The sequence below is a fragment of the Eptesicus fuscus genome, chromosome 6 (genome assembly GCF_027574615.1).
Source record: "Eptesicus fuscus isolate TK198812 chromosome 6, DD_ASM_mEF_20220401, whole genome shotgun sequence".
NCBI classification, from domain to species: domain Eukaryota; kingdom Metazoa; phylum Chordata; class Mammalia; order Chiroptera; family Vespertilionidae; genus Eptesicus; species Eptesicus fuscus.
Window position 1 is genome coordinate 101,705,669 of NC_072478.1, and position 24,856 is coordinate 101,730,524.

At 48.6% G+C, this 24,856-nt stretch overlaps 1 protein-coding gene across 1 annotated transcript in view; it reads left to right on the top strand.

The window, feature by feature from the left end:
- DOCK2 (dedicator of cytokinesis 2) overlaps positions 1-24,856 on the top strand; it is a 373,603-nt gene that overhangs the window by 281,776 nt on the left and 66,971 nt on the right. The window contains exons 28-30 of the mRNA XM_008147631.3: positions 8,122-8,220; positions 10,728-10,822; positions 21,044-21,122. Of these exons, the coding sequence (XP_008145853.1) occupies positions 8,122-8,220; positions 10,728-10,822; positions 21,044-21,122 (273 nt within the window). The remainder of the gene's footprint in view (positions 1-8,121; positions 8,221-10,727; positions 10,823-21,043; positions 21,123-24,856) is intronic.

Here is a 24,856-nt window from a genome sequence, read left to right on the forward strand (position 1 = left end):
TAATATTTTTAACATACATTTGTATTGATTTCAGAGAGGAAGGGAGAGGGAGAGAGAGAGAGAAACATCAATGATGAGAGAGAACCATTGATCAGCTGCCTCCTGCACAGTCTCTGACCCAGAATCAAACCATGACCTCCTGGTTCATAGATCGATAATCAACCAGCTTGCCACACCCACTGGGCTCTTAGTAATATTTTATTAGTAGTAGATATCACTGTCTAAAATAATCTTACACATGTATTTACTTGCTTAATATGTTTCCCCATCGCTGACCCTCTGACCAACAGGAATATGAGCTCCTTAAGCAGAAATCCCTTGTTAATCTCATTCATGGCTGTATCCCCAGCACCTGGAAATGTGCTAGAACATAGTAGAGGCTTAAGAAATACTTGTTAAATTAAGGAGTGTGTGAAAGAATGATCTCACTCTGGTTTATCAAATATAATTTTAGATGAAGTACACTGCACTCAGAGTAGAACAAAATTCTTTCATTTCCAGCCTCTCCTAAGGCAACACGTGACCCTAACATTCCATAGTTTGTGGGGGCGGTGGGTCCCTGTAACATTCGTTCAGAGATGGGGAATATTATAATAAACTCAGCCTCTCATCTAGCCAATATCTACTGAACCCATACTACGTGCAAGTTCAAGTCTAGATTCTGCCAATACAGCAATGAATAAGTGGACAGAAATTTCTCCCAGGTGGAGCTGCCAGTTCTGACAAGGGCAATATGGTGGGTTTATGAACAGAACACAGGGGTTGGAGTCAGAAGGACCCCGATTTTAATTCCTGCCCCATCATATACTAAATGTCTGTCTAGGCCAGCTGCTTGACCTCCATGCATCTCACTTTCCTCATCTATGAAATGGGCACACAGCTGACCTCCTGAGGTTGTTGAGATAATTCAGTAAGGCGATGAATGAATGGAATTTGCCCGCCTTCTACTTCCCCTTGGGATTAAGGATCTCACTGTATTCCTTGGAAGATCTGAAGTCACCCCACACAAAGCCATGTCCATGGGCTTCAACCAGGATCAAAAGGGCTTAGTTTCAAAGGACATATGTGTGACTAATTCAGGCTCCTCTTCCAGCCTTGATTCAGAGCAGCCTTGTGACCCTGCCCCTCCTGCTCCTTATCAGTGAGGGCAGTTCTCTGAGGAGACACCAAGCCTGCAGTTCTAGCCCTGGCCGGACAGCTGGCCCATCATCAATGCCCACAGCGCTGGGCGGGGTTGCACACAGCTAACTCTCTGAGCTGCCATGTTGTGCACAGGCGTGTGTCAGGCACATCCAGAGTTCCAGGCAACCATGTGGCACCTTTCTGTTTTCCTGAGATGTTGGGCCTTTGACATGGAGCAGGTCTCAGGAAGCTCTGGATCTCTGCCCATCGGAAGCTTCCCCTGAAGGAAGGTGACTTGGTTAACGCTGTCACAGAGCAGGGCCCCTGGTCACCAAAGAATGTCACTGCGCCCACACAGAGACAGGCACCCCTAAAGCAAACAGCTGGGGGACTAAGTTTTCGATATTTCATGCTTTTGGACACTGTTGTCACTTTTCCTACCTGCCAGCAGCTATCCCCAAATAAAGGAAACCTCCCAGCATGCTCTGTTCTGAGAGGTACACACTCGATTTACTAAACAGCTGGACGTTGGGGATGTTGTTAACCAGCATCAGAGTCCAAGGGCGCTTAGCTGTTTGTCCTGAGCTGTGATGGGGAGCGCCGGGTGTGCCCACAGAGGGTCACCGGTAGGTGGAGGCATCCCTTCCTCTGCCCAGGTCAGGATTGCAGTTAGCTGATCTGCATAGTTTCTCTGGACCAGAGCCATCGGCAATGACAATAGTAGTAATCGTTGATAATGACTGAGGGCTTTCTATGTTCCAAGTGCTTTACACAATTGATTTGATTTAATTCTCATTAGAGCTGTATGACACAGGGACTATTTCTGGCCCCTTTCACAGGTGACGACGCTGAGGCACAGGACCCTGCCCAAGGTCACACAACTAGTAAGGGGTAGAGCTGCGATTTGAACTCAGGCCGCCCAGCTCCTAGACCCCCACTCTGAAGCTCTACATCCTGGCAGAACCGGATGTAAGCTCCTCGGAGCTCTTGAAAACACAGCCTTTTCTGTCCTGCCCACTGCTGCACCCCAGCACCCTAGCGCAGTGCCCAGAACTTGACGGTCGCTCAGACGGAACACACACTCTAGTCTCCGCAAATATCGCCACAAGCTCCCACTCTGAGCTGCCCAATGGAGGAAGGGGCGTTAGACGCCCTGTTTTTCCTGACACCACAGCCTCCCACCTCCGGTCCTGGGTCCGCCACACAGCCAGCACCAATTCCATCCAAGAATAAAATCCATTATATAACCACACGGCAGACGTAGGGGTAAATGGAGAAGCAACCTAAAAGTGTCACTCGGCCACTTTCAGTCTCGAAAGGAAATCGATGGTCCAGTAGATAGAACGTCTCCTCTCCCCGTGAGCCTCCCTGGGCACGCAAACTTTCCTTCGTCTCCTTTCCTGGGTGCTCTATTTTATTTTATTTTATTTTATTTTACTTTATTTTATTTTATTTTATTTTATTTTGGTCGTGCACATTATTTGAAGTTACTATAGCAACGTGTCACCAGCTGGTATTGCATAGTAATGTTGGCATTTTAGGTAGCAAGCTCCCGAAGTTGGCTGTTTTCCCCCCTCTTCGATCTCATCACTCCCACTGATCTCAGGTGAGTGGGGGACACATTGGCAGCAGCCATGCCCCTCCCCCTGTTGTGTTTGTGTTTCAAGGTTGGCCAAACCTTTAGCCTCTTCCTGGTTCCCCTGGCACTGCAGGGGTCCTGGCTGGTGGGTAGGTGTGTTTGCATCAGAGCTGGTTAAATAGGTATGTTTGGTTGAGTGTTGTGCATGGAAGCTATCAACGTGGTGATGATGGTGATGGTGATGATGACGGTTTTTTTATGCAAAGGAGTAGAATGATTGGGGGAGGGCTACTCTCCTGATCACAATCACCTAGTAGCCCAGCTAATTAATATTAATCACACGATCCTGGGTTTTTCTTTTGCCCTCTCGCCATGGCACAGTGAAGGGACCCCGACTGTTTGCCTTTGGAGCTTCTGCCCTCTCCCAGGTGTGCGAGACCTCCCACACACTGCCGGGCTGAATTAATGAGGAGGCCTGATTGTCTGGGTGGCTGAAGAGGCTTAGCAGCCCCTCATCAGCCGAGTGCCTGGATGATTGCACTTATTTTTACACGTTTGACCTAGTTTCACACCGTGTCTCCTCATGCTGTGATTCATTAGCTACGTTTTAAACCTCCCTGAGAGGAGCCGAGGTGACTCTGCCCAGCTTGTGCCAGCGTCTCGGATACAATTTCTCTCCGGAATTTGATATGCAGGTCCCCCTGGTATTCTGTTTTAGGAAGCAATTTCCCATCCGGGCGCCTGGCATGCTGCTTGGGTATGGATGAGTGGCTGCCTCATGCCTTGGTAGTAAATCTACGTCCACTACAGCATCTCGGCCAGGGCTGGGAAGAGGCGGTCCTCACCAGCCTGGACTGCAGGGGACCCCTCCACCCCACTGTTCCCCACGCAGCACTCAAAGGCTGCTGACAGGGCTGGGGGTGCGGGCTGCTACACTATAAAGTTTGAGCTGTGCCAATGTCAGGAGTATCTGAGTTGCTAAGGCAGATGCAGTCCGAGCATCACCCCCCACCCCCAATTCCTCTCTCTCTTTCTAAATATTTAAAACATGGTGGCTGTAGAAGATCTCAAACTTGTAAGAAGGGAGGGGGGCAGGAAGCGAGAAGGTGGATTTCCATGCTGAGGACACTGCTGATCCGGGGGACACGGCAGAGGAGCCTAGTGCTAAACCATCATGCTATCTGCGCGACAGAGGTTTTTCTGTTTTGTTTGTTTGTTTGTTTGTTTGTTTTAATTTAAATGACTGGAGGAGCCCTTTCTAAATACGAACCTGCAGCTGGTGTCTCAAGCCGTTTCACGGATCAGTCAGTCACCCTGGTGGGATGTCTGGCAGGTGTGGTTCTAAGGTGGGCTAGACACCCGAGTACAAACAGGGGCGCTCCCAGTGGGAAGTGAAACGCTGTCATTTCTCACTAACAGCCAAATGCAGGTAACTTGTCCAAACTTCAGTCTCACCGCAAGCACTACTGAGAGGCACCCAGCCGGGCGTTTCTCCGTGGCCGTGACAACGGAGAAGGGGACACGCTGGGACAGTAAGGCTGATGGGTGGGTGAGCTGTAACACCCTGAGCCGGTCCTTATACAAAGATGATGGTTTCTTTCAAGAACCGGCCCCTCTCTCTCGGTGGGGACCAGTCCCCCTCCCCCTCTTGATGTTTTTCTAAAAGGAAGCATGGAAGTTTCTCTAAACAAGGCTTAAGACAATGCAGCCCTCTCAAGGTAATGCCAGTGAACTTGAGCAGGGAGGTTTGTTTTCCGCCCTTTTTGCCCCCTTCACATGCAAATCAAGCCTTTGGGAATGACAAGCGTTCCCGTGCTGTGCATTTGGGGCAGCCTGCGGTTCTCACAATGGTGGATTTCCCACCACACACACACACACACACACACACACACACACACACACAGCGCCCAACCCCAGGGCTCCATTTGGCCAAAGCTTTCAAAGTAAACTATTGTCCGAGGGACGATCGCATTTTCTCTCACGGGATCGTGCATCACAGAACAGAAAGCCTGCCCAGCCTCTTACCTTGAAGCAGCCGTTACCTGCAGGGGAGGTCCTCCGTTCCTTGCAGAGCGATCCAGGCTCTGGCCAGCGGCAGAGTTACTCCACGAGAAGGAATAGTAAGTCCTTCATGTTGTAATTTTCACTGTTTAGATGCAAGGAGTGTAGTGGGTCTGCTCACGTAGGAATAAATAAAAAGCCGAACAAACTGCTGGGCTGCTACCATGTGAAAGAAAAGACCTCTAGTGGCCACAGGCTGAATTCTTTGAGGAAGGAAGACAGGAGATTGGAGGGAGTAGGAAATAGTGTGTGTGCTCTCCCTCCCCACTCCCCGCCTCTCTCTCTCTCTCTCTCTCTCTCTCTCTCTCTCTCTCTCTCTCTTCTCTCTCTCTCTCTCTCTCTCACACACACACACACACACACACACACACACACACACTCCACCTCCCAAACTCTAAGATTCCTCCTTTCCTGCATGCAGCCTGTCCAGAGAGATGCACAGTAATAAAGCTCGTGTCCTGGTTTAAGTGGGACCTGATTAAGTTAGCAGTGATGGTGCTTGTCTGGTTTGAAAGGGACTGACAATGGCACAAACTCACCCCCATCCCTGGGGGCCTGAGCTGGAGAGAGGCTCACCCCCCTGGATGGCCAAAGGCGGTCCCCCGGTGAAGAGGCTGGGGTCCCCGTCACCAGACACAGCGTCCACACTGCTGCCCCTGAGAGTCCAGCCTTGCCCTGTCTGCAGCTTGCATGCTTTCTGAGCATCCGTGTGTGTGTATGGTCACTAGCAGACCTGGCCTGGTGCTCAGAGGGCCCTGTGGCTGTCTTGAAATTCTGAATAATTTTTAACAAGGACTCTGCATTTCCATATCATCTGAGCCCCACTATTTGCATAGCTGGCCTTGCTGATAGGGAAAGCACCCCCCCCCGCACCCCCCACTCCCGCCAACATCCTAGTTGGAAAGAACCTGGAAGCAAATGAGAATCCTGGTCTTTGGGAGCTACTTTAGGGAATGTGAACTTGAGGGACATTCGATTCCCGAAAGACTTCCTGTGGAGGGATATGGAAGGCGCTTCCTGGGGACATCAGGGCTATTCTTCCAGCTAAACTGCAAATCGGTCATCTGGGAGAACACTTTCATTTCATATTTGTTATATATTTTAAGAAAGGAAAAAGTTTGGGGTCTCTTTGTTTTGGGGTGTGTTTGTGTGTGATTTTTTGTTGTTGTTTTTAACTAAGACAGAATTTGTGATACCAATCCCGCTTTCCTGGTTCAAGCATAGTACCTCCAGGCCCGCCTCTCTGGTGTGTGATACCCTTTAACAGCGGGGCTCCCTGGAGACATCCGCACCTCCCCAAGCCGACCATCTTCCTCAGCCTTGTTCTTGCCCGTGCCTCTTTGGCTCAGAGAGCAGTCCCTCTGGAATCTTGCAGGAGGCAATCTCCAGTGGCCCACCCCACCCCACAGTGGGTTTGTGGTCAGTACTTCCTTTCCCAGGTTTCTAGAACAGATCTTCCTAAATCCTGCCTACGGACACGAGACCTAGCAGGAAACACATTCCTACAGACTCGTAGGATCTGGGAGGGAAAAAGCAGGGAAGGGTGAGACATGGACTCTGGTGCCTGAAAGGCTATGTCTCTCGCTCCTCTGAGCCCACAGGTCCTTCCAGACCCACCTGGTCCCCAGTCCTTGCATGGGCTCCCCTCTTGTCTGAATCCCTCTGGGGCAGGGTTTGCTTCCTGATTGAGGGTCTTGTACTTGTCCCCTCATGGATGTTACTCTTTTATTTTATTTTTTTTTTAGTTTCTCTCTCTCTTTTTTTTTTAAACTAAATCTTTATTGTTCCGAATATTACAGTTGTTCCTCTTTTTTCCCCCCATAGCTCCCCTCCACCCGGTTCCCATCCAACCCCCTACCCTTCCCCCGCCCACTGTCCTCATCCATAGGTGTATGATTTTTTTTTCTTTCTTTTTTTTATTAAGGTATTATATGTGTACATATCTTACCATTGCCCCCCCACCCCACTCCCATTCATGCCCTCACCCCCCAGAGTTTTGTGTCCATTGGTTATGCTTATATGCATGCATACAAGTCCTTCGGTTATGGATGTTACTCTTAACTTTCCCAACTAGTTCACAAGCTCCTGGGGAACAAGGGCCATGTCTTCTCATCTCATTTCTTTCATCCTCCATGGCCCTTGACAAGTGCTGGTCCTGATGGCTGCTGGCCTCCCAGAGGCTCACTCATGGTGGTCCATGGAGAACTGCAGGGTATTCAAGGTGCTATCGGACCATTTGATTCTTCTGTGCACCTCTTGGGGTAGACATAGGTGGATTATTATCCCAGTTTACAGGTTAAAAAAAAAGAGGTGGGGGCTTAGACATGTGGAATTATTTACAAGAAAATCAAACTGTCCCTAGGATCTTGATATGGGCTAGATCTCCTGACACCAATACAGTGCTCTTTCCCCAATGTCCAAGCAGCTGGAGAGGTAAAGATTTGGCCTTGTATTCTATGTGGAGCTCCTATTCCAGTCCCAGGCACATAATAGGTGCTCAGTAAATGCTTTCTGGATGAATGAGCTGATGAATAAGCCATAAAGAGACATTTCCTCACAGAGAAGTTTCATATGCTGATCTTGAAGCATCCATCTTATATAAAAACTGCTGTTTGAAATTTTAACCCTGCTATTTTGGCTTCTGTAAACGCTTGCTTGCTTAAATAATAAGGAAAATAAGACTATTCCCATTCCAGAGAGGCCGTGGACTATGCCCCAGACAGAGTTGTCAGTGCTGACACCAGGTCAGGCCTTGAGATATGGTCTCATGGCCCCTTCCCAGCATGTAGGCCTTCTTTCCCAGAAGGCCCGGAAGTCTCATTCCAAATTTGGGAGACAAAAGAGCTAGGAAAAGTATAAATAGAAAAGGTTTCCTCCATGTAGGGGGGCCCAGAATTTGAAAGGCACATTTTTCTCTGGCCCTGCACTTAATAAAATGTAACTCCCTTCTCTAAGCGTGGCTTGTTTTTTTTCCGGTCTTCTGTAACGATCTGGTAAGGATATATTCTTCATCCCTGGGGGGCATTTTTTTAATTATTATTTTTTTTACTTCAGAGAGGAAAGGAGAGGGAGAGAGAGATCAAAACATCAATGAGAAAGAATCATTGATCGGCTGTCTCCTGCACACCCCCCACTGGGGACTGAGCCCACAACCTGGCATGTGCCCTTGACCAGAATCAAACCGAGGACCCTTCAGTCCACAGGCTGACGCTCAATCCACTGAGCCAAACTGGCTAGGGCCCTGGGGGACATTTTTATACTTGCCTTGGATAGTTGGGGTATCTGAAGTCAAAGAAATGAAGATGAACCTCATGGTCTCCTCTCCATTATTTCATGACACTTTTCTTTGTTTCTTGCAGAGTCACTTTGTGGCGTGTATGACAGCTATCTTACACCAGATGGGCGACCAGCACTACTCCTTTTACATTGAGACCTTCCAGTCCAGCTCCGAGCTCGTGGTGAGTCTATAGGATGCTGGGGGCAGGGCGGGCGGTGTGAGGGAGACATGTCACACTTGGTTCTCAGGAGTTTGGGACAAGAAGGGCTCCGCTGTGGACCTTGAGGATGGGTGTGTCCAAGTTACAAACGGGACTGCGTGGTTTGCTATTCTCACCCCCCTTCAGGCTTGTACACATCTTCTGGAACATGCCCACATCAGAGATGAGACCTGAAGGTCAAGTCATGATTCATCAACAAACATTTGTTAATGAATTTGGGGGCTTGTGGGCATGAATGTTTGAATAGCACAATCCTGGGCTTGAACCCAGGATTTGTCCCAGTTAGCTGATCATAGGCAGGTTAACCTCGCTTCAGCTTTAGTCTCCCCTCTGTAAAGTGGAGATAATATCATTTATGTCACAGGGTTGGAAGTGGGTTAAATGAGAGCACCGCAGCTCTGAGATCCTAAGTGCTCAGCAACAGACAGCTAATATGACATTATGGTAATAAACGCATGGAGGAAGGTGGCCTCTGAACCGCTCTCTTCTTCTGGCTTCTCTGCATCCACTGGCTCCAGGATGACTTCATCAACACAGAGCCCAGCCCGGCTGTCCCAGGGCACAGCCGGCCCTTTGCCCTCAGCGTGGTCACCTTTGTCATGGCCTCACTACAGCCAGATTCAGGGGTTCTGCCCTGGGGGCTCACTTTCCACTCTCCTTGGAGAGACCAAAGGCACCAGCATTGGACAAGCCTCAGAGAATGCCCCATACAACGGGGATCAGTAGGAAGCCAATTGCTACCCTTTCATTTATTCGGGGGAGAGACTGTCCTTATTGGAGAGGATGGGCAAGAAATGGAACCTCCTTCTGGATATAAAACAAAAGGAAAGCTTAAAAACATAGGTTTTTCCCTCCCTCAAGTTCTCTGTCTTGGGACACGAAAATAAAAAGACCAGATTCACAATTTTTGACCCCCAATGGAAGGAAAGATGGGAAGGAAGGTGGGAAAGGGAGTTATTTATTGCACATACACACTTTCTTATATGTGCAGCACGACATAGGTGTCGCATGACAGCACGACATAGGTGTCACTGCTCACTTTCCCAGGTCGACAGCCTGCTTGCTCAAGGCCACGTTGCTTATATGGGACAGAGGCGGGGTATGAACCTCTGCTCCAACCCTCACTCCACGCTACATCATCTCACTGGGAAGCCAGGTTGACCATGGATGAGCCAGAGGCCTTCTCCATTCCCACAGGGAGGGGGTGTGCCTGTGAGGGTATCCGCACCTCCCCAGGTGACATCAGGATGAAGAGCAATGCTCGCCATCATCATCATCGGGCACTTAGCGAACAGCACTTACCAAGGGCCAGGCTCTGTGCAAAGCATCTTCTGGTGCTCACGCCATTGTCACAGGGACCCTCTGGGGGAGTGCTGTCCCCATGCTGCCGAGGCCGAATCTGGGGCTTAATGCACTGCGGTAATTTCCCCTAGAAGCAAAGATTGCTGGAAAGGAACCAATCTTATTTCCAGAATTTTGCAATTTACTATGAAGCAGTGATTTTCAAATTACATTCCTCCCAGCCTCACTACCTCTCCCATACACACACACACACACACACACACACACACACACACACACACACACATCACACACACACACACACACACACACACACATTGCAATCACAGCTCTTCTACTTTTATCTAGTTTATATATTAGGTTCCAAGTAAGATTTTCTCTGAACAAAGATTCTGCTGTTAAAATCATATGAAAATGGCTGGCACAAGGAAAGCCCCGGCCGGGTTTCCCAGGGTCTTAGATCTTACCTGAAGCACACAGGTGAAGGCCGCATGACTTCCTCCCTGCAGATCAGGAGGTCCCCGGCGGTGGTCCTGATCTCTGCTCCTTGCATTTGCCTCGCACTTGTATTCCCCACCGATGGAGAGCAAGTCCAGTCGTCTGCATAACCCAGTGGGGTGTGCTGCGATCCACTGGGAACCTCTGCGAAGGAGAGGGAGAGGTCGCTGCCCCACTTCCCCTAATCGCCCGGGCTGGTGTCCGTGACACATGAATTAGCTGTGTTTACAGTACTGCTAATTCGGTGTTCATTTTAATAATAGTTTGTTTGCTCAATGGCCTGCGATGCTTTCATAGAGTGCAGATCATTTCCTTCTCAGATACATATTTGGGGAGATGATTATAAAATTGCCACAGCAGTGAATGCACTTATATCTTTACTCCCAGAGACAGAATTAATCGTGCTTTGTTTTGAGAGTGTTATCGCTTTTCGAGTTCCTGCTCCACTCGTATTTGTGAAACAGTCTCTCGGTAACCAACTTCAACTCCCATTTAAAAATCCACTGCTGTGGGCTTCATTGGATTTACCTCATGAAAGGTTGTGCCCCTTCTCTTTCTGCCCCACCAAAGATTCTAAAAAATATATAGAAACAGCCAGCAAGACCTGGGCGCTTTGAGTCTGTCCCTAGAAAACAAGATGACAGATGTGATTTTTTTTACTATTTCAGGACTTCTTGATGGAGACATTCATCATGTTCAAGGACCTCATTGGGAAGAACGTGTATCCCTCAGACTGGATGGCCATGAGCATGGTTCAGAACAGGTGAGCCACCCGGCCTCCTCGCGGCCCCAGCACCCGCAGTCACTCGGAAGGACGCTGGTGGAGATAAGGCAGGATACTGTCTCCCTGCTGAAAAGAAATCCAAGTGTCCCAGCTCTTCTCTTTCTACTTCTAATCCCTGGGAAACTCCTCACCAATCTTGAACTTTATGTGTTTCTTAATTTTTTTTTTTTTTTACTCCTCATGCCTTTTTATGTGCTGACCTGGCTACTCCCCCACCTTCTCCATTTTTCAAATATCAATGATTTAATCTAATTTTTTACTTATTATTGATTTGAGAGAGAAACATCGATGTGCTGTCCCACTTACTTATGCATTCATTGGTTGATTCTTGTATGTGCCCTGACTGGAGTTCGAGCCTGCAACCTTGGCACATTGAGACGATACTCTAACCAGCTGAGCTACCTGGCCAGGGCTCAAAAACCAGTTAAAATATCCTACTTTGTCTGTGAAGCCTTCCCTAAATTCTTGGGACAGGAGAGCTTAAGGTCAGCCTTATTAAAATTATATTACTTTAATTTTTTTCAAAATAATAAAATACATTCTGTGACATGTGGTAAAATAAGTTTAGGACGTATTGGATTAAACAGCTTTGAATGAATTTCTGTGCTTCAGGACTTCTCAGAGCCTTTAATATGCTAATGTGATCCTCTAGTTGAGGATTTAGGATATAGTATTTCACAGTTTTCTTGCCCATGGAACTATTTGATATATATATATATATATATATATATGTGTGTATGTATATGTGTGTGTGTGTGTGTGTGTGTGTGTGTGTGTTTGTATGTCTCTGTGTGTATATATAATACCTATTAACATCTCATAAAATACCAATATAGCTCAAGTGTGACTCGGATCCCACATGGCCCACCTCAACATTAGATAAAAGTAATTACACACAATTTCAGTCTTTAATGCTTTCTCTCAAGTAATATTATTTCCATCAAATGAAATTCAAATCATAACACTCAGCAATATTTTATAATATTCCCTTTCTCCGGTCTTCTGGTATTTCTTAGATTTCATGATTTACCCAAGTCTCTCTTAGAACCTTATTCTCAATTCCTACTCACAAACTTCTTTAAAACTGGGTCTTCTTGGCTTCCACCCCCCACCCCCTGTCCCATTCTCTCTCACTTGCCTTTGCTGCCTTATATCTGTTTTAGGTCCTTCCGAAGGAAAGCCCTTTTCTCTACCCTCACTAGAAGCTTGTTCTGTATCTCAGAAGCCAAGAATTGGCTGCAAGGACAGAAATATCCGGAGAGGGTGGAAGAAGGGGAAACTGACGAGGCAAAAGCAGAACTCTCTTTAGTGGGAGGCAAAAAGGGAAGACTATGAACCTTTTATGTATGAATAGTTTTGTCGTTGGCTACTGTCTGAGACTTTCTATCTTATGTGCGCCTAAGAGCTGACTCCAGCCCCAGCTGGCCTCTGTCCCTTCCTTTTCTGTCCTCTGAAAAGCTGCCTTCCCTCTCCCTGGATGCCTAGGTGCCTAGCCATGTGACTTGATAAGCACACCTGCCCACAGTGCTCCTGGGGCCAGCTTTGGGGACTGGAGGAAGGGAGGAGAGGTTAATCAAGGACAAAAGAAGTATCTGTTGGTGTATCCCAGCTTATGGTAGGAGGAAAACCAGCCCAGCAACAAAATGTCAGAATTCTCAGTCTGGACTAACCTTGACCTGATTCTCCTGTTTGCATCGTGTAGGTGGGAGGCTGGCTTTGCAATGACTAAAATGTTGGTGGAAGTTAGGTCCAGGCCACCTCATGAATCAGAGGCAGGTCCCTTCCTGGCCCTATGTCAGGGCCAGCTTCCTGGGCATGCAGACTGTACAGTTGCATAGGACTCTCTACCCTAAAGGGTCCCATGCCTGGTGTAATGCCCTGCTGTCACCACCCTGAAATTCTGAGTAATTTTTCAACACGGAGACTTGCTTTCATTGTGAACTGAGCTCAGCAAAGTATGTAGCTTGTCTGCCTTATGCCAACGCTCAGTCATCTCGTGTTTTGGTGGTAGCCAGCTCCTAAACTGCGTGTGAATCCCTTTGCTGTCTGCCAGCTGGTCAGTAATGTCTTGGCGTTTTGCCAAATTACGTGAAGCACCTGGGTGAGTCATCTATGACTCACCCTACACTTCAGATACTTTCAACTATTCACCGTTATCTACGGTTTCATCCATCTATGACTTTGCATAAACTATGACTCTCCTCCCTTCTGGACCCAACTCAGCATGAAAGCATCCTTCAAATTCTTGACCCTGTCATTGCTCCTTTGTGTATCCTTTTAGGACCCCCTTGTGATAAGAGAATGTGTTCCCTCTCTGTGTTTCCATACATGCCCCTATTATAGACCTTACTCCCACCGTACTGTAATTCCCTCTTCACATGCATATGAAAAATGCTAGTCACGTGACCCACCTTTGGAATTCGGGGTGGGGGAGGGGGAGACACGGCTATGGTTAGTTCTACCCAAAGTCCAAGAGCAAAGGGGGAGGTAGGGGAAATCATCCTCCAAGGAAAATCTGGGAGTTGTTATGAGAAGGAGGAATGGATGATGGACAGGCAAAGCAATGCAGAGACATTCACCGCTGACACAGGTCAGGGGGATGGGAGCCCTGAGCAGGCCAGCCCCCCCCCCCCACACACACACTTCTGAGTTGTCTTCTCTCATCCTGGAGGAAACTCCGGGAAGAGCTTTGGAGAAATGTTCCCTCCGGAAATCACAGCTCGCCGTGGACTCTAGTCTTTTGTGGGGACAGGCCGCCAGAGATGATATAGTAGCCCTTGCTTCTTTATGCCTGTAATACTAGAATATAATCTAAGGGATCTGTGAAAGTGGAATTGTCTCCAAAATATAAATATTTGTGTTTCTTAAGGATCAGCTAAGTATTTATATCTCAGAAACACAGCCTGGGTTTCAGAGGTCTTAGCTCTGTCACTTAATCTCTTGGAATCTCCTTGGCACCGTGCTGGAACCTCGGAGGAACTCGCCAAAGGGAAGTGTTGGCATCTCCAGGTGCAGAAGCAAAGGTAGCCTTGGGCTAGAGAAGCATGTGCCTAATTTCAACCAGAAAAGACACCTATTGCCCTTGCAGGCTCATAGGTTAGTTAGTAGCATTCCTGCATCTGCGGGCCACAGTGATTCCCCTACAGTGATGGGACACTGGACATATTATCACTGGTTTTGCCTTTTGTGTAAAATGTTATAATAGCTAACAGGTATTGAGCACCTAGATCCACCACTTTCATGAATGCATTACATGTATTAGCTTATTTAACCTTCACAGCAGCTTTGTGTTGTAGAATTGTTATCCACATTTTACATATGAGGCAGGAAGAGATGAGTAACTGACTCGGTGTTACACTGCTAATAAGAAACAGAGAAGCCACGCAATCGGAGCCCATGCTCTCAATCTCTACTGCTTTATCCTGTAAAACAGTGAGGCTGGGATCATTGCACACACACGCCAGCTGTATATTTATTGGCCCAGATAGCTGAAAGAGGCCCGAAAAGGTAAATTGCCCAAGGTCATGCAACTAGTTAGTGAAAAAGTTCAATGTAAACTGAACAAACAAACAAACAAAAATCATGCACCAGATCAGTATTCCCCAGGGCACCGTTTCCAAAAATAATGGAGCCAAAGCCCCATTCATTCAGGCAGCCGAGGCAAACTTCATGTGTTGGTCAGTCTGTACATTGCAATTTCCTTCCTCCCTCCCTCTCTCCCTTCCTTCCTTCCTTCCTTCCTTCCTTCCTTCCTTCTTTCCTTCCTTCCCTTCCTTCTTTCCTTCCTTCCTTTCTTTCCTTCTTTCTTTCCTTCCTTCCTTCCTTCCTTCCTTCCTTCCTTCCTTCCTTCCTTCCTTCCATGTATATTTGTTATAAGGTACCTGTTTTTATAACTTCTCTATTACCACTTATGATCTATACTGTATATGCATCAGTCATACAAAATGTATCTGCTTGCTAGGGGAGGGAATGGCACTTTCCAGATTTGAGGTCCCCATGGCTGTGCGCTGTTTGTGTATGCAGACATAGTCACATGTCTACTGTGAGAACGGCCGCCTGTTAGAGCATTTTTCATTTTGGTAAGAGGCAGCATTCAGAAAGATCTGATTTATGGGACATGTTTAATTTTTAAATGACTGAGTTCTTTATAATATTGTCAATTAACAAAATTCTGCCTAGGAACCTCCTTTGTCCTCTTCTGTCGGCACCTCAGTTGGGAAATCCAGCATTTTGAGGAGGCTTGAGGATTTATACCCATCCCTAGAGTTGCTCTAAATGGAATCATCCACACATATTCATCGAGTGTCGTGACATCCAGGGGTCTAGGGAGTGGAGAGACCCATTTATGCTTTGGTCCCAGGAGTGAGGGGCTTGCATCCTAGTTGGTGAGACCGTGATATGCCCAGGGAACGGTGACCAAGTGCTGCAGTCACTGTTGGCGCTCAGAGCACAGAGAGTGACCAGAGAAGATAGGATAGGATTTTAGACTGCCAGGGTTCAAGGCCTGCCTCCACCATTTAATTAGTTACGTGACCTTGGGAAAAATTACTTAGTCATGGTGACTCAGCTTTTCTCACTCTTACATGGGGCTAATAACAGTACCCATCACAGAGGACTTTTGTGGGGACCAAAATGAAAGGAAACAATACATATAAAGTAGTTAGAACAGTGTTTGATACATAGCAAGCATTTCCTAAGCATTAGCTGTTATTTTTACTTTTCACATTCCAGGGGTCTGGGGATACCCAAAATATTTCACAGAGGAGGCAAATCTGGGGTGGGTCTTGTCTACCTTTATCAGTGACGTATTTCAAGGTCTAACGTCGTCTCAAGCACATAATAGGCCCGTAGTAGGGTCCCAGGAGTTGGCTGTAGGCGGTTGAGTAGGGCAGTGCCCAGCAGTCCTGTGCAGGCTCCATCAGTCGTCTGACAAATCATGGGTGCCCACTTCCCTTCCTCCTACACACATTAGTTTATGTGCCCCTCCTTTTGTAGGCCCCACCCCCCTCAACCCATGGTCACCCAGAAGGAGGTCTCCATGGGTTCATTAGCCAGCACAGCCTACCTGACCCGACATGTGGCTGGCCACAGCACACCAGGTTCCAGAGCCTGCTGTGTCCCTCGCTGGAATCCTAAATTACGGAAGTGTCCGGGCACTCGGGCTGACCCTCCGGTCCTCCTGCCTCAGAGCAGCAAGGTGCCGGGTAGTTAAGGACAACGACCCTGGACTCCCATGTGCCGAGGTAGTGGCCCTGGGCTTCATAGACTGCCTCTCCTCTCATCTTCACACACGCTCATCTTACTCAGGGGCAGTTGAGGTTCCAGAGGTCAGGCAGCCAGCTCTAGGCCAGAGCATCTGTGTGCACCTTCCCTCCCTACGTCCAGCCTGAGGACTGTGCATGGGACACTCAGGAGCGGACACTGGGACTCCTGGCAGCCTCCAGTCACAAGGATCTGTGCTGCCTGGGAGGAGGAGAAGGAGGAGCAGGAGAAGAAGGAGGAGGAGGAGGAGGAGGAGGAGGTCCAGTGCTGCAGTGAGGCTTCCTGGCAAGCGCTTTCCAGGACGCCGACCTTGGGGCTGGCCCCTCTTTCCGCCAGTTCTTCCTGCTCCAGCAGCTGACTTCCCTTGCACGTGGCTTCTGCTTCCTCACGGAATCATCTGCTCTTGGCTCCCACTCAGGGCCCAAGTTGCCTGCATTCTCCCCGATTGTCCTGCTTTTGGACTGTCTAGAAAGGTCAGATTTACTACTCTCCAGGCCTGGGTACCCCCACTGGGTACCCAAAGATCACTCATAGGCTGCTGGCCACACAGGGAAACTGCCTGAGTCGCATGGCCCTGCGCCCATCCAGCTCGGGCGGAGCAGCAGGCTGCCCGGAGCACAGCGTGCAGGGCCCTGTGCATGGCGGCGCGAGAAGGGGTATGCCCAGTGCCAGAGACCATGCAGGCTGCCTCCAGGGAGCCAGGGCATCTTCCAGGTTAACTGCACAGGCTTTGGAGAGAGACACCAGACTGGAACTGGACTCGCTGCTTCTTGGCTGTGTGAATGCGGGGAGATGATTTGATCTTTCTGATGCTCAGTTTCCTCTTCTGTTAAGTGGCTGTAATAACAGCATCTGCCTCCGTCTGTAGAACTAAATGAAATATAATGAAATATTGTCTGCAGAGCACCTGGCACAGGGTCTGTGAAGGGGGCGATGCTACTCCCAGCACTGATGTTGTTAACGAAGAGAGCGCACAACGTGGCTTGAACAGAATTACAGAGATTTCCTTGCGGACAGAAGAGCCTGGAGTTAAATAGTGAGGTGCTGGAGGCAGCATGCCTTCGTTTAAACCCTGGGTCCACGGTGTACTGACTGGCTTATTGGGAAAGTTACCTAAACTCCCACCTCTAAAGCGGAAACAGTGTCCAGCTCAGGAAGTCACTTGAGAATTAAAAAGAAAGAAAGAACCCACACGAAGAACTGAGCACAGAGCGTGTCCTCGGCAGCTGTGGCTGGGACAGTTATTGATCTCATAGAGCTGTTACACATCACAGCTAAGATGCAGGAGGGGTTGGGCTGAGAACTGATGGTGACCTTTGCTTTCAACAAGTCAAGTTCACTGTTGAAAGTCACAGAAAGAGTTGAATGTGCTTTCATTCTAAACCACTTCACCATATTAGTGCTGAGGCTTTAAGTGAAATTAGAGAAGGAGGAAGAGAAGGAGGAGGAGGAGGAAAAGTATGAAGAAGAAAAGGAAGGAGGAGGAGGAAAAAAGAAAAAAAGAAGGAGGAGGAGGAGAGTAGGAGGAAGAGTGGAGGAGGTGGTGGAAGAAGATGAAGAACAAGAGGAAGAAGGAGGAGGAGACAAAAAGAACGACTTTTCCAAACCCAAACATGGGAAACTAAAATTGGGTGATATTCTGATTTCCATAGAGTGGCTGCAGAAGAATCCGGAGAGAGGAAACTTTGTTTGCTACCTGCCACCAGTCCCCACCATCAGCATGGGCCTTTGAGAGCTGGGGACAGGTTTAGGACAACAATCAAACGAATGACTGTTACCGAAACTGCTGATAACTTTGTTGCTGCCGACGACGACGAGTCAGACTCCTCATGTCGGTATCGTATTAGCGAGTCTGAAAGGTTTCTACATAATATGACAGCCACTCAGTGCAGTTCCCTCTGGGGAATCAGATTCTAATCTATAAGGAGAAAATATAGATATTTCTTGGAAGGCATCTTAGGAAGTGACAGAAGAGCCGAACCAAAGAAATGCCACGTTTTGGCAGCCTGACGGGATGGCGGACTTTGTGGGACTGTTGGCTCCTGTCGCTGCATGGTCCTGCCTGCCTCAGAACCAGTGGCCGGCCGCTCCTTGTCGTCTGCCTGTTGGTTTTGCTGTCAGTCCCTGCCTGCGGGAGAAGAAGGCAGTGACCGGAGGGTCCTGAAGTGGCCACAGCTTCCCCAGGCGCCGTGTAACATAACAGGCTCTATGCTCAGCACTTACCACACAGCGACCTGTGGAAGAGGTTACATTACTGCTATTTCACAAACAAGGAAACTGAGCCATCAAAGGTGACACGAACATGTCCCAAACCCACAGAGAGGGGAAGTGGCCAAGCCATAAATTATATCCAGTCACATGTGTCTGTACAAATCTTGTGATCCCGATGCGTTGCCCTCGTTGTTCAACAGACATTTGAGTGTTCACCTAGCTGAGGGTTCCTTACGAGCAACGAGCGATCCAGCAGTTGCTGTAGGTGCCCTGCCCTTGGCCCAAAACACCTGCCCCTTTGGTAGACATGCCCCGTACATCCTGAGAGCTCCCTACTTCTTTCATTCTCTGGGCTTCCTCTGGCTGCAGGAGAGTGTTCGGCGCCTGCAGGGAGGCTGGAAGTGCTAGGGACTTAACATCCCTAAGAGCAACTTTCAACCTGCGAGGGGCTGGCATTAATGGACACATGACCCCGCCCCCTCACCCCTGGGAGGGGACACATCTCTGTGCAGGTGGGTTCTGTACAGTCTCCCCGAGGTTCCTACGCAGCATGGAGTTTCAGTCATTATGCACAGCAATAACCTTCAAATAAATACTTCCTCCACTGGCTTCCCACTGCGTCTCAGGGAGGCCAAATAGGCGTTTTCCCTGGATGAGCCACTCCATAGGGAAATTGTTGATTGTCCACTGTCCATCAAAAATTACAGGCAATAGTACAGGTGAGATCTGGCCGCTGCCCGCTAAGATTTTACAAGCACGTCCACACACAGTGGAGACTTGGCCAGAGCCGGGCATGTAGCCGTTGGGAGGCGCCTGCACATGCCCAGCAGAGACATGACGGTGGCTTGGTCAGGTCAGTGGCAGCGGGGTCATGCAGTAGTCAATTTCTGGGCATATTCTGAAAATAATGTTAAGAGATTTTGCTGACAGGCCAAGTGTAGGACGTGACAGGAAGAGGACAGTTAAGGATGCTCCCAAAGGCATGTCTCCCCCCTTGAGCAATCAGAAGCACGGGCTTGTCCTTAGCTGGGATAGAAGACTACAGAAAGAGCGCAGGTAACGGGAGCTGGGTTTTGACATGTGTGTTTGAGATGCCTATTAGTCATCCAAGTGACGACAGAGAGCAGAGAGCTGGGATGCAAGCTGGAGCCAGGGCGAGGCCAGGGGTGACGGTATAGACGTTTGCGAGTCAAAGGCATATAGATTGGAGAGTAGATGAGCTCATGGAGGGAGACTCTGATTTCAAAGGAAGTACAGCGGAGGAGGCACATGACTGAGCCACACTAATAACCACCCCAGACCGTGATGAATACTGGGAAAGGAAGTGGCAGTGAGTATCCTTCGGGGACACAGGATGCGGCAGACCCTGCTCCATGGAGGTTAGACGGGGAGGGTGTTCTGTACAGAGGTGGAGCATGTCTGGGAACTCAGAAAACAACCAGAAGCGCAAGGGAATGGTGAGGAACGAGTCTAGAAGAAAGGAAGGCTGGGCTCCAATCCTAGAGGGCACTGGCTTTGAGAGAAGAGCTTGGACTTATCCTGTGGGCATGGATGGGGGGGATTGGCATGATTGGAACTGACTGGTAGGGCAAGGGGCTCTTGAGGCGGAAGGGGCAAGAGACAGGAGGCTGCAGGACCAGTTAGTGGGGCTCGGCAGGAGAGGGAGGGACGGACAGGAAGACATTTAAGAAGAAACACAATTTGCCCTGGCCAGTTTGGCTCAGTAGATAAGAGTGTCAGACTGCAGACTGAAGGGTCCTGGGTTCGATTCAGGTCAAAGGTACGTGCCCGGGTTGAGGGTTCCATCCCCAGTGGGGGGCATGCAGGAGACAGCCAGTCAATGATTCTCATCATTGATGTTTCCATCTCTCTCTCCCTCTCCCTTTCTCTCTGAAATTAATAAAAATAATAAAAATACATTTTTAAAAATATTTAAAAGAATAAACACAATTGGACAACAGGCATCAAAATGTTAAGTGTGCATAGCCTGTGGCCAGTGTGTCCACTCTGAGGGGAAGACTGGAGAAGAGGTGTGGAGATGGGAGGTGAAGGTGTGCAGGTGAGGGTCACTGACACACTGCTTGGAACAGAAAAGGCTGTGAAACCACATGAAGGTCCCACAGTAAATGACTGATTCAATAAAGGGCGACACAGCCACACCACGGAACGCTTCTCAGTGATTAAAAGGGGTGATATATATCTGAGTTCACTGGCATGAAAGGAACACACAGTGTATTGCTGAGTGAAAAAGACAGGCTGTGAAACAGCATTTATCGTTTAACCCCATTCATCAAAAACGGTATCTGTAAAATATCAGCTGTGCATAGAGTCTGGGGAGACCTCTGAGATTGCATTCATCAAAACGCCAACGATGGTTTACTTTAGATGATAGATAGGATTCGGTGGTGTGTTTCTGTTTGTCTAGGGAGGGGGCCGTTTCTCTCCCTATCTTTCTGGATGGCATGAATTTTCTGCCCTAAGCATGTGGAAGTTTAAACAAAAGGCAATGCTAGTACAAATTTACTAACGGAAGTCAAACAGATGGTCTTTGAGTTCTTGCCAGGCAAACGTGACCCCAGGTCTACAGTGTGAGCAGGTGGTAAGTGGGTCGGCTGACCTCTCTCTCCCTTGGGTCTTCGGGGCGCTCTCTGTGGGATCTTTGGGGGAGGGGAGGGTTGCCTGAGATTGAGGGCTCGGATGGCCTGATGACCTTCTCTCCTCCTCCAGGGTCTTCCTGAGAGCTATCAACAAGTTTGCAGAAATCATGAACCAGAAGTTCCTGGAACACACGAACTTTGAGTTCCAGGTGAGTAGGAGGCACCTGAGTGGGCATCTTGGGCTGGTTGCTCCATCAGACACATCCCAGTACACACACAGGTATGCCCTGTCTCTGTGCTGCCTCAGAGGGGTGTGGGCAGGGAGGGAAGTACTCAGGGTTTGGAATCAGGCCCCTGATTAAATAGTCAATAGCTGAGCAGCTTATGCAAATGTGACTGCATAATGGATCTTGTGTTAAGGAGACTCGCACTGCTTCATTTGTCAGAGTGGGCACCACCTTCTAAAGATGGATCACATTTTCTTACTTTTCTATTCACTCACAGACACTGAAAAATAAAGCTCTCAGTATATCTCTGTGACTCCCGATTCCTCCTGAAATCACTTGTGCTCAGACAGGACCGGGGGCCTCCATGAGACACAGCCCCTTAGAGCATGTCCCTGGAGCTAGCACATGATAGCTCCTCAAAACGCAGGCAAGAAGGACCAACTCTGCAAAGCCTGTGGAAAAGTCCACGTTGCTACCTCTGGCTGGAGATGCGAGAGATGCCCAGAGAAGTGGGTGTTTCATACATGGATTGTTTGAGATTATGAGCTGTGTGACTTTAAGCAAATGACTTGACCTCTCTGTGCCCCAGTTGCCTCAGCATCAAATTATGATGCTACTTGTAGCTACCTCATTGGAGTGTGGAGAGGATTACATGAATTAAGTCACTTAAAGTTCTTAAAACAGCGCCAGGAACATTATATTCTTTCATTATAATTATACTCATTGGTATCACTTTGATGGTGATGGTGATGATGGTTCTAAATGTGTCGGGTCTGGGAACTCACATGTCAGTTCTCAGTAATCAGGACTGTAGGGAGGCGTCTTGCTGGTCACCATGACATTGCCTAGGGCGGTCAACCCCACAAGATTTTGTAGCACTGGAGAGTGGCCAGCACTACAAAATGAAATGTCTCTTTTTTCTAATGAGACTTCGTAGATATTTATTGATAAGCACTCAAGAACAGGACCATTTTTCAACCTTATCTTTGTCCTGCTCAGCCCATGTTCTCCTCGCCTCCTGTGCGAGCGGGTTTGTTCTCTGTACCCTGCCTGGAACACACCTTGTCTCCTTCTTCTGGTTTCATTAATTATGCATTTCATATCGGCAGGAACAGCATCCATCTCTGGGCCCTGCCAGCCCTGGCAGCCGCTGTCCAGAGGAGGGGCAGGTGCAATGAGATGGCCCCTAGTGTCCCTTCCACAACTGTGGCTTTCTGATTCAAAGGGCAAAAAGCAAGAAGCTCTGAGGGGCCACTCCATGGGTGACAAGACAAGAGAATTACAAAAATGATGTCTTTGGCTGGGGCTAAAATAATTTGCATCTCTAGGCTCTGCTCAGGATGCTGGGCCCTGGCATTCCCATCGATTTGCGTGGTCAGGGAAGACCAAGAGAGGATTTCTAACTAAACTCACTGGGATTTTTGTGTAGGAGTCATAGTCGTGGGTCTAAGCCAGTGGCCGGCAAACTGCGGCTCTGTTGACTAATGAGTTTGCTGACCCCTGGGATAGGGGATTAATCACAAGGAACAACAACAGCCTGTAATTATTGGAATCGAGAGTCTAGTCAGTGGTCGGCAAACTCATTAGTCAACAGAGCAGCAAACCGCAGCTCGCGAGCCGCAGTTTGCCGACCACTGGTTTAAGCTATTGCTTTGAGGGATTCGAAAGCAAAGCAGAGCATCGCCTTGCCTTCCAATATTGTGGAGTCTTGATAGGAGGCTGTGAATCCATCTTGTAGCAGCCAAGCCTTTGAAAGAGGTGACTAACTTTTACTAGGCACCTACTTAGGGCATTTTGATGCTCATTATAACCCCATTAGGTTGGGATATACCCATTTTATTGGTGAATAAACTGAGCTTCAGAATAGTGGTTGACTTTTCTGTTAAAGGTCATCTGACCACTCAGTGGGGTGGCTGGGAGGCAGGCCTCTCTGTAAAGCCAAGCCCTTTCACTCCTCTGCACTGTCTCTTAGGAGCAGGTACCTTTGCCTCTACCAGACAGCTCTATTTAGCTCCAGAAACACTGTCTGCCCTGGTTAGCGCTCGCTGGCCCAGGGACAGGCAGCTGTATGAATACTGGCTGTAGGGCTAGACCCTCCATGTAGGAAACTCTGATTGGCTCAGGAGTCCGTGGTTACACCTTGGGTGTGCTCTTTGGCCCCAGGAAAATTGCTTCTGCCTTCGGCAGCTGTCTGAATGCCACTAAGATCCCCCTCTCTCTCCTGGGGAAGCTCTAATTGGCTCTGAGTTTGGCAATTCCAGCCTTGGCCTTGAGGCATTTCTGGATTAGCTCTGGGCACCGGACCACCTTGGGATCATTTTTGAAGCTGTACTGAGAAGCCGTGAAATGAAGCTTCTGTGGTATTCCCAGCCATTAGAGGAGGAATGAGGGCAGGCTTGGTCTTTATAATAAAAATGTAACCAGTAATGGTATATAAAAAAAAAAAAGAGAGAGAGGGAGTACACACATAGAGGGAGCACTCACCAAAGCCTAGAAGAGGCCCAAAGTGTCGCCTGCCTAGAGGCGCACGGTGGGACGAGGTTACAGCTCCACCAGGCAGAGAAAGATGGTCACAGGCTGGAGATGGCTTCTTCGGCCCTGCCTGCTTCCGCTTGAGGGCCCCAGAGAGCCTCTGGCCCCATGTCCCTAGCCTGAGTCCATGTCTGGAAACTCCCACTCCCAGAGTCCACAGTACCCCCAGAATGGTCCAGGCAGCTGCGCCTTTACAGCTCAGAGGGAGGCACGCCCATTGCATTTCAGCAGCAGCATGTGCTGGGCACTTCCCCCCGCCCCCTGCCCCCCACCGCCCCCAATTGGAATTTGGGGTAAAGAATAATTCAAGGCCATTAGAAATTATGTTATAGCAGCGGTTCTCAACCTTTCTAATGCCGCGACCCTTTAATACAGTTCCTCATGTTGTGGTGACCCCCAACCATAAAATTATTTTCGTTGCTACTTCATAACTGTAAGTTTGCTACTGTTATGAATCGTAATGTAAATATCTGTGTTTTCCGATGGTCTTAGGCGACCCTGTGGGTCGCTGCAGGGAGATGAGCGTGGACTCAGATGCCAGCTTCACCGTTCTGCAGCCCTGTGTCCCTGCTCTCTAAAGTGGGGGGAATAACACTACAAATCTCAGTTTCTTGGGAGGACTTAACAACAATGCCTACAGAGTGAGGCTCATTAATGAACTCATTCAACAAACACAAGTGTCCCCCCAAAATGTACACACACTTTAACAGCTGATAGCTCAATTTTGAAATGAAATGTATTTTAATAAACAGTGTCTTTATAAGTATTCAAGTGCGTGCATACATTTTGGGGGGGATACCTTATGTTCCCTGAGCACACGCTGGGTCAGACACAACACTAGACGCTGGAAATAGAAGAATGAATAGAAAGATGAGGTTCCTGCCTGCGTGGCGCTTGCATCCAGCCGAGGAGACAGGACATAATTAGTTCCACTTAAAGTAATATGTCAGAAACCCTGTGAATGGGCCATGATGAGGGTGAATGGTGGGTGGCTCTCCTTTAGCCTGGGAGAGCCTTGGAGGGTTCCCAGGAAGGGATGTTTGAACTGAGGAGGAGTTTGCCAGGCAGAGCCTTCCTCATTTAGTCCCTAGAACCACCCTCTATAGGTACTATTAGCCTCATGTTCCAGGTGAGGAAACCGAGGCTCCGAGCCGTAAGGAAACTTGCCAGTGATAATGGAGCTG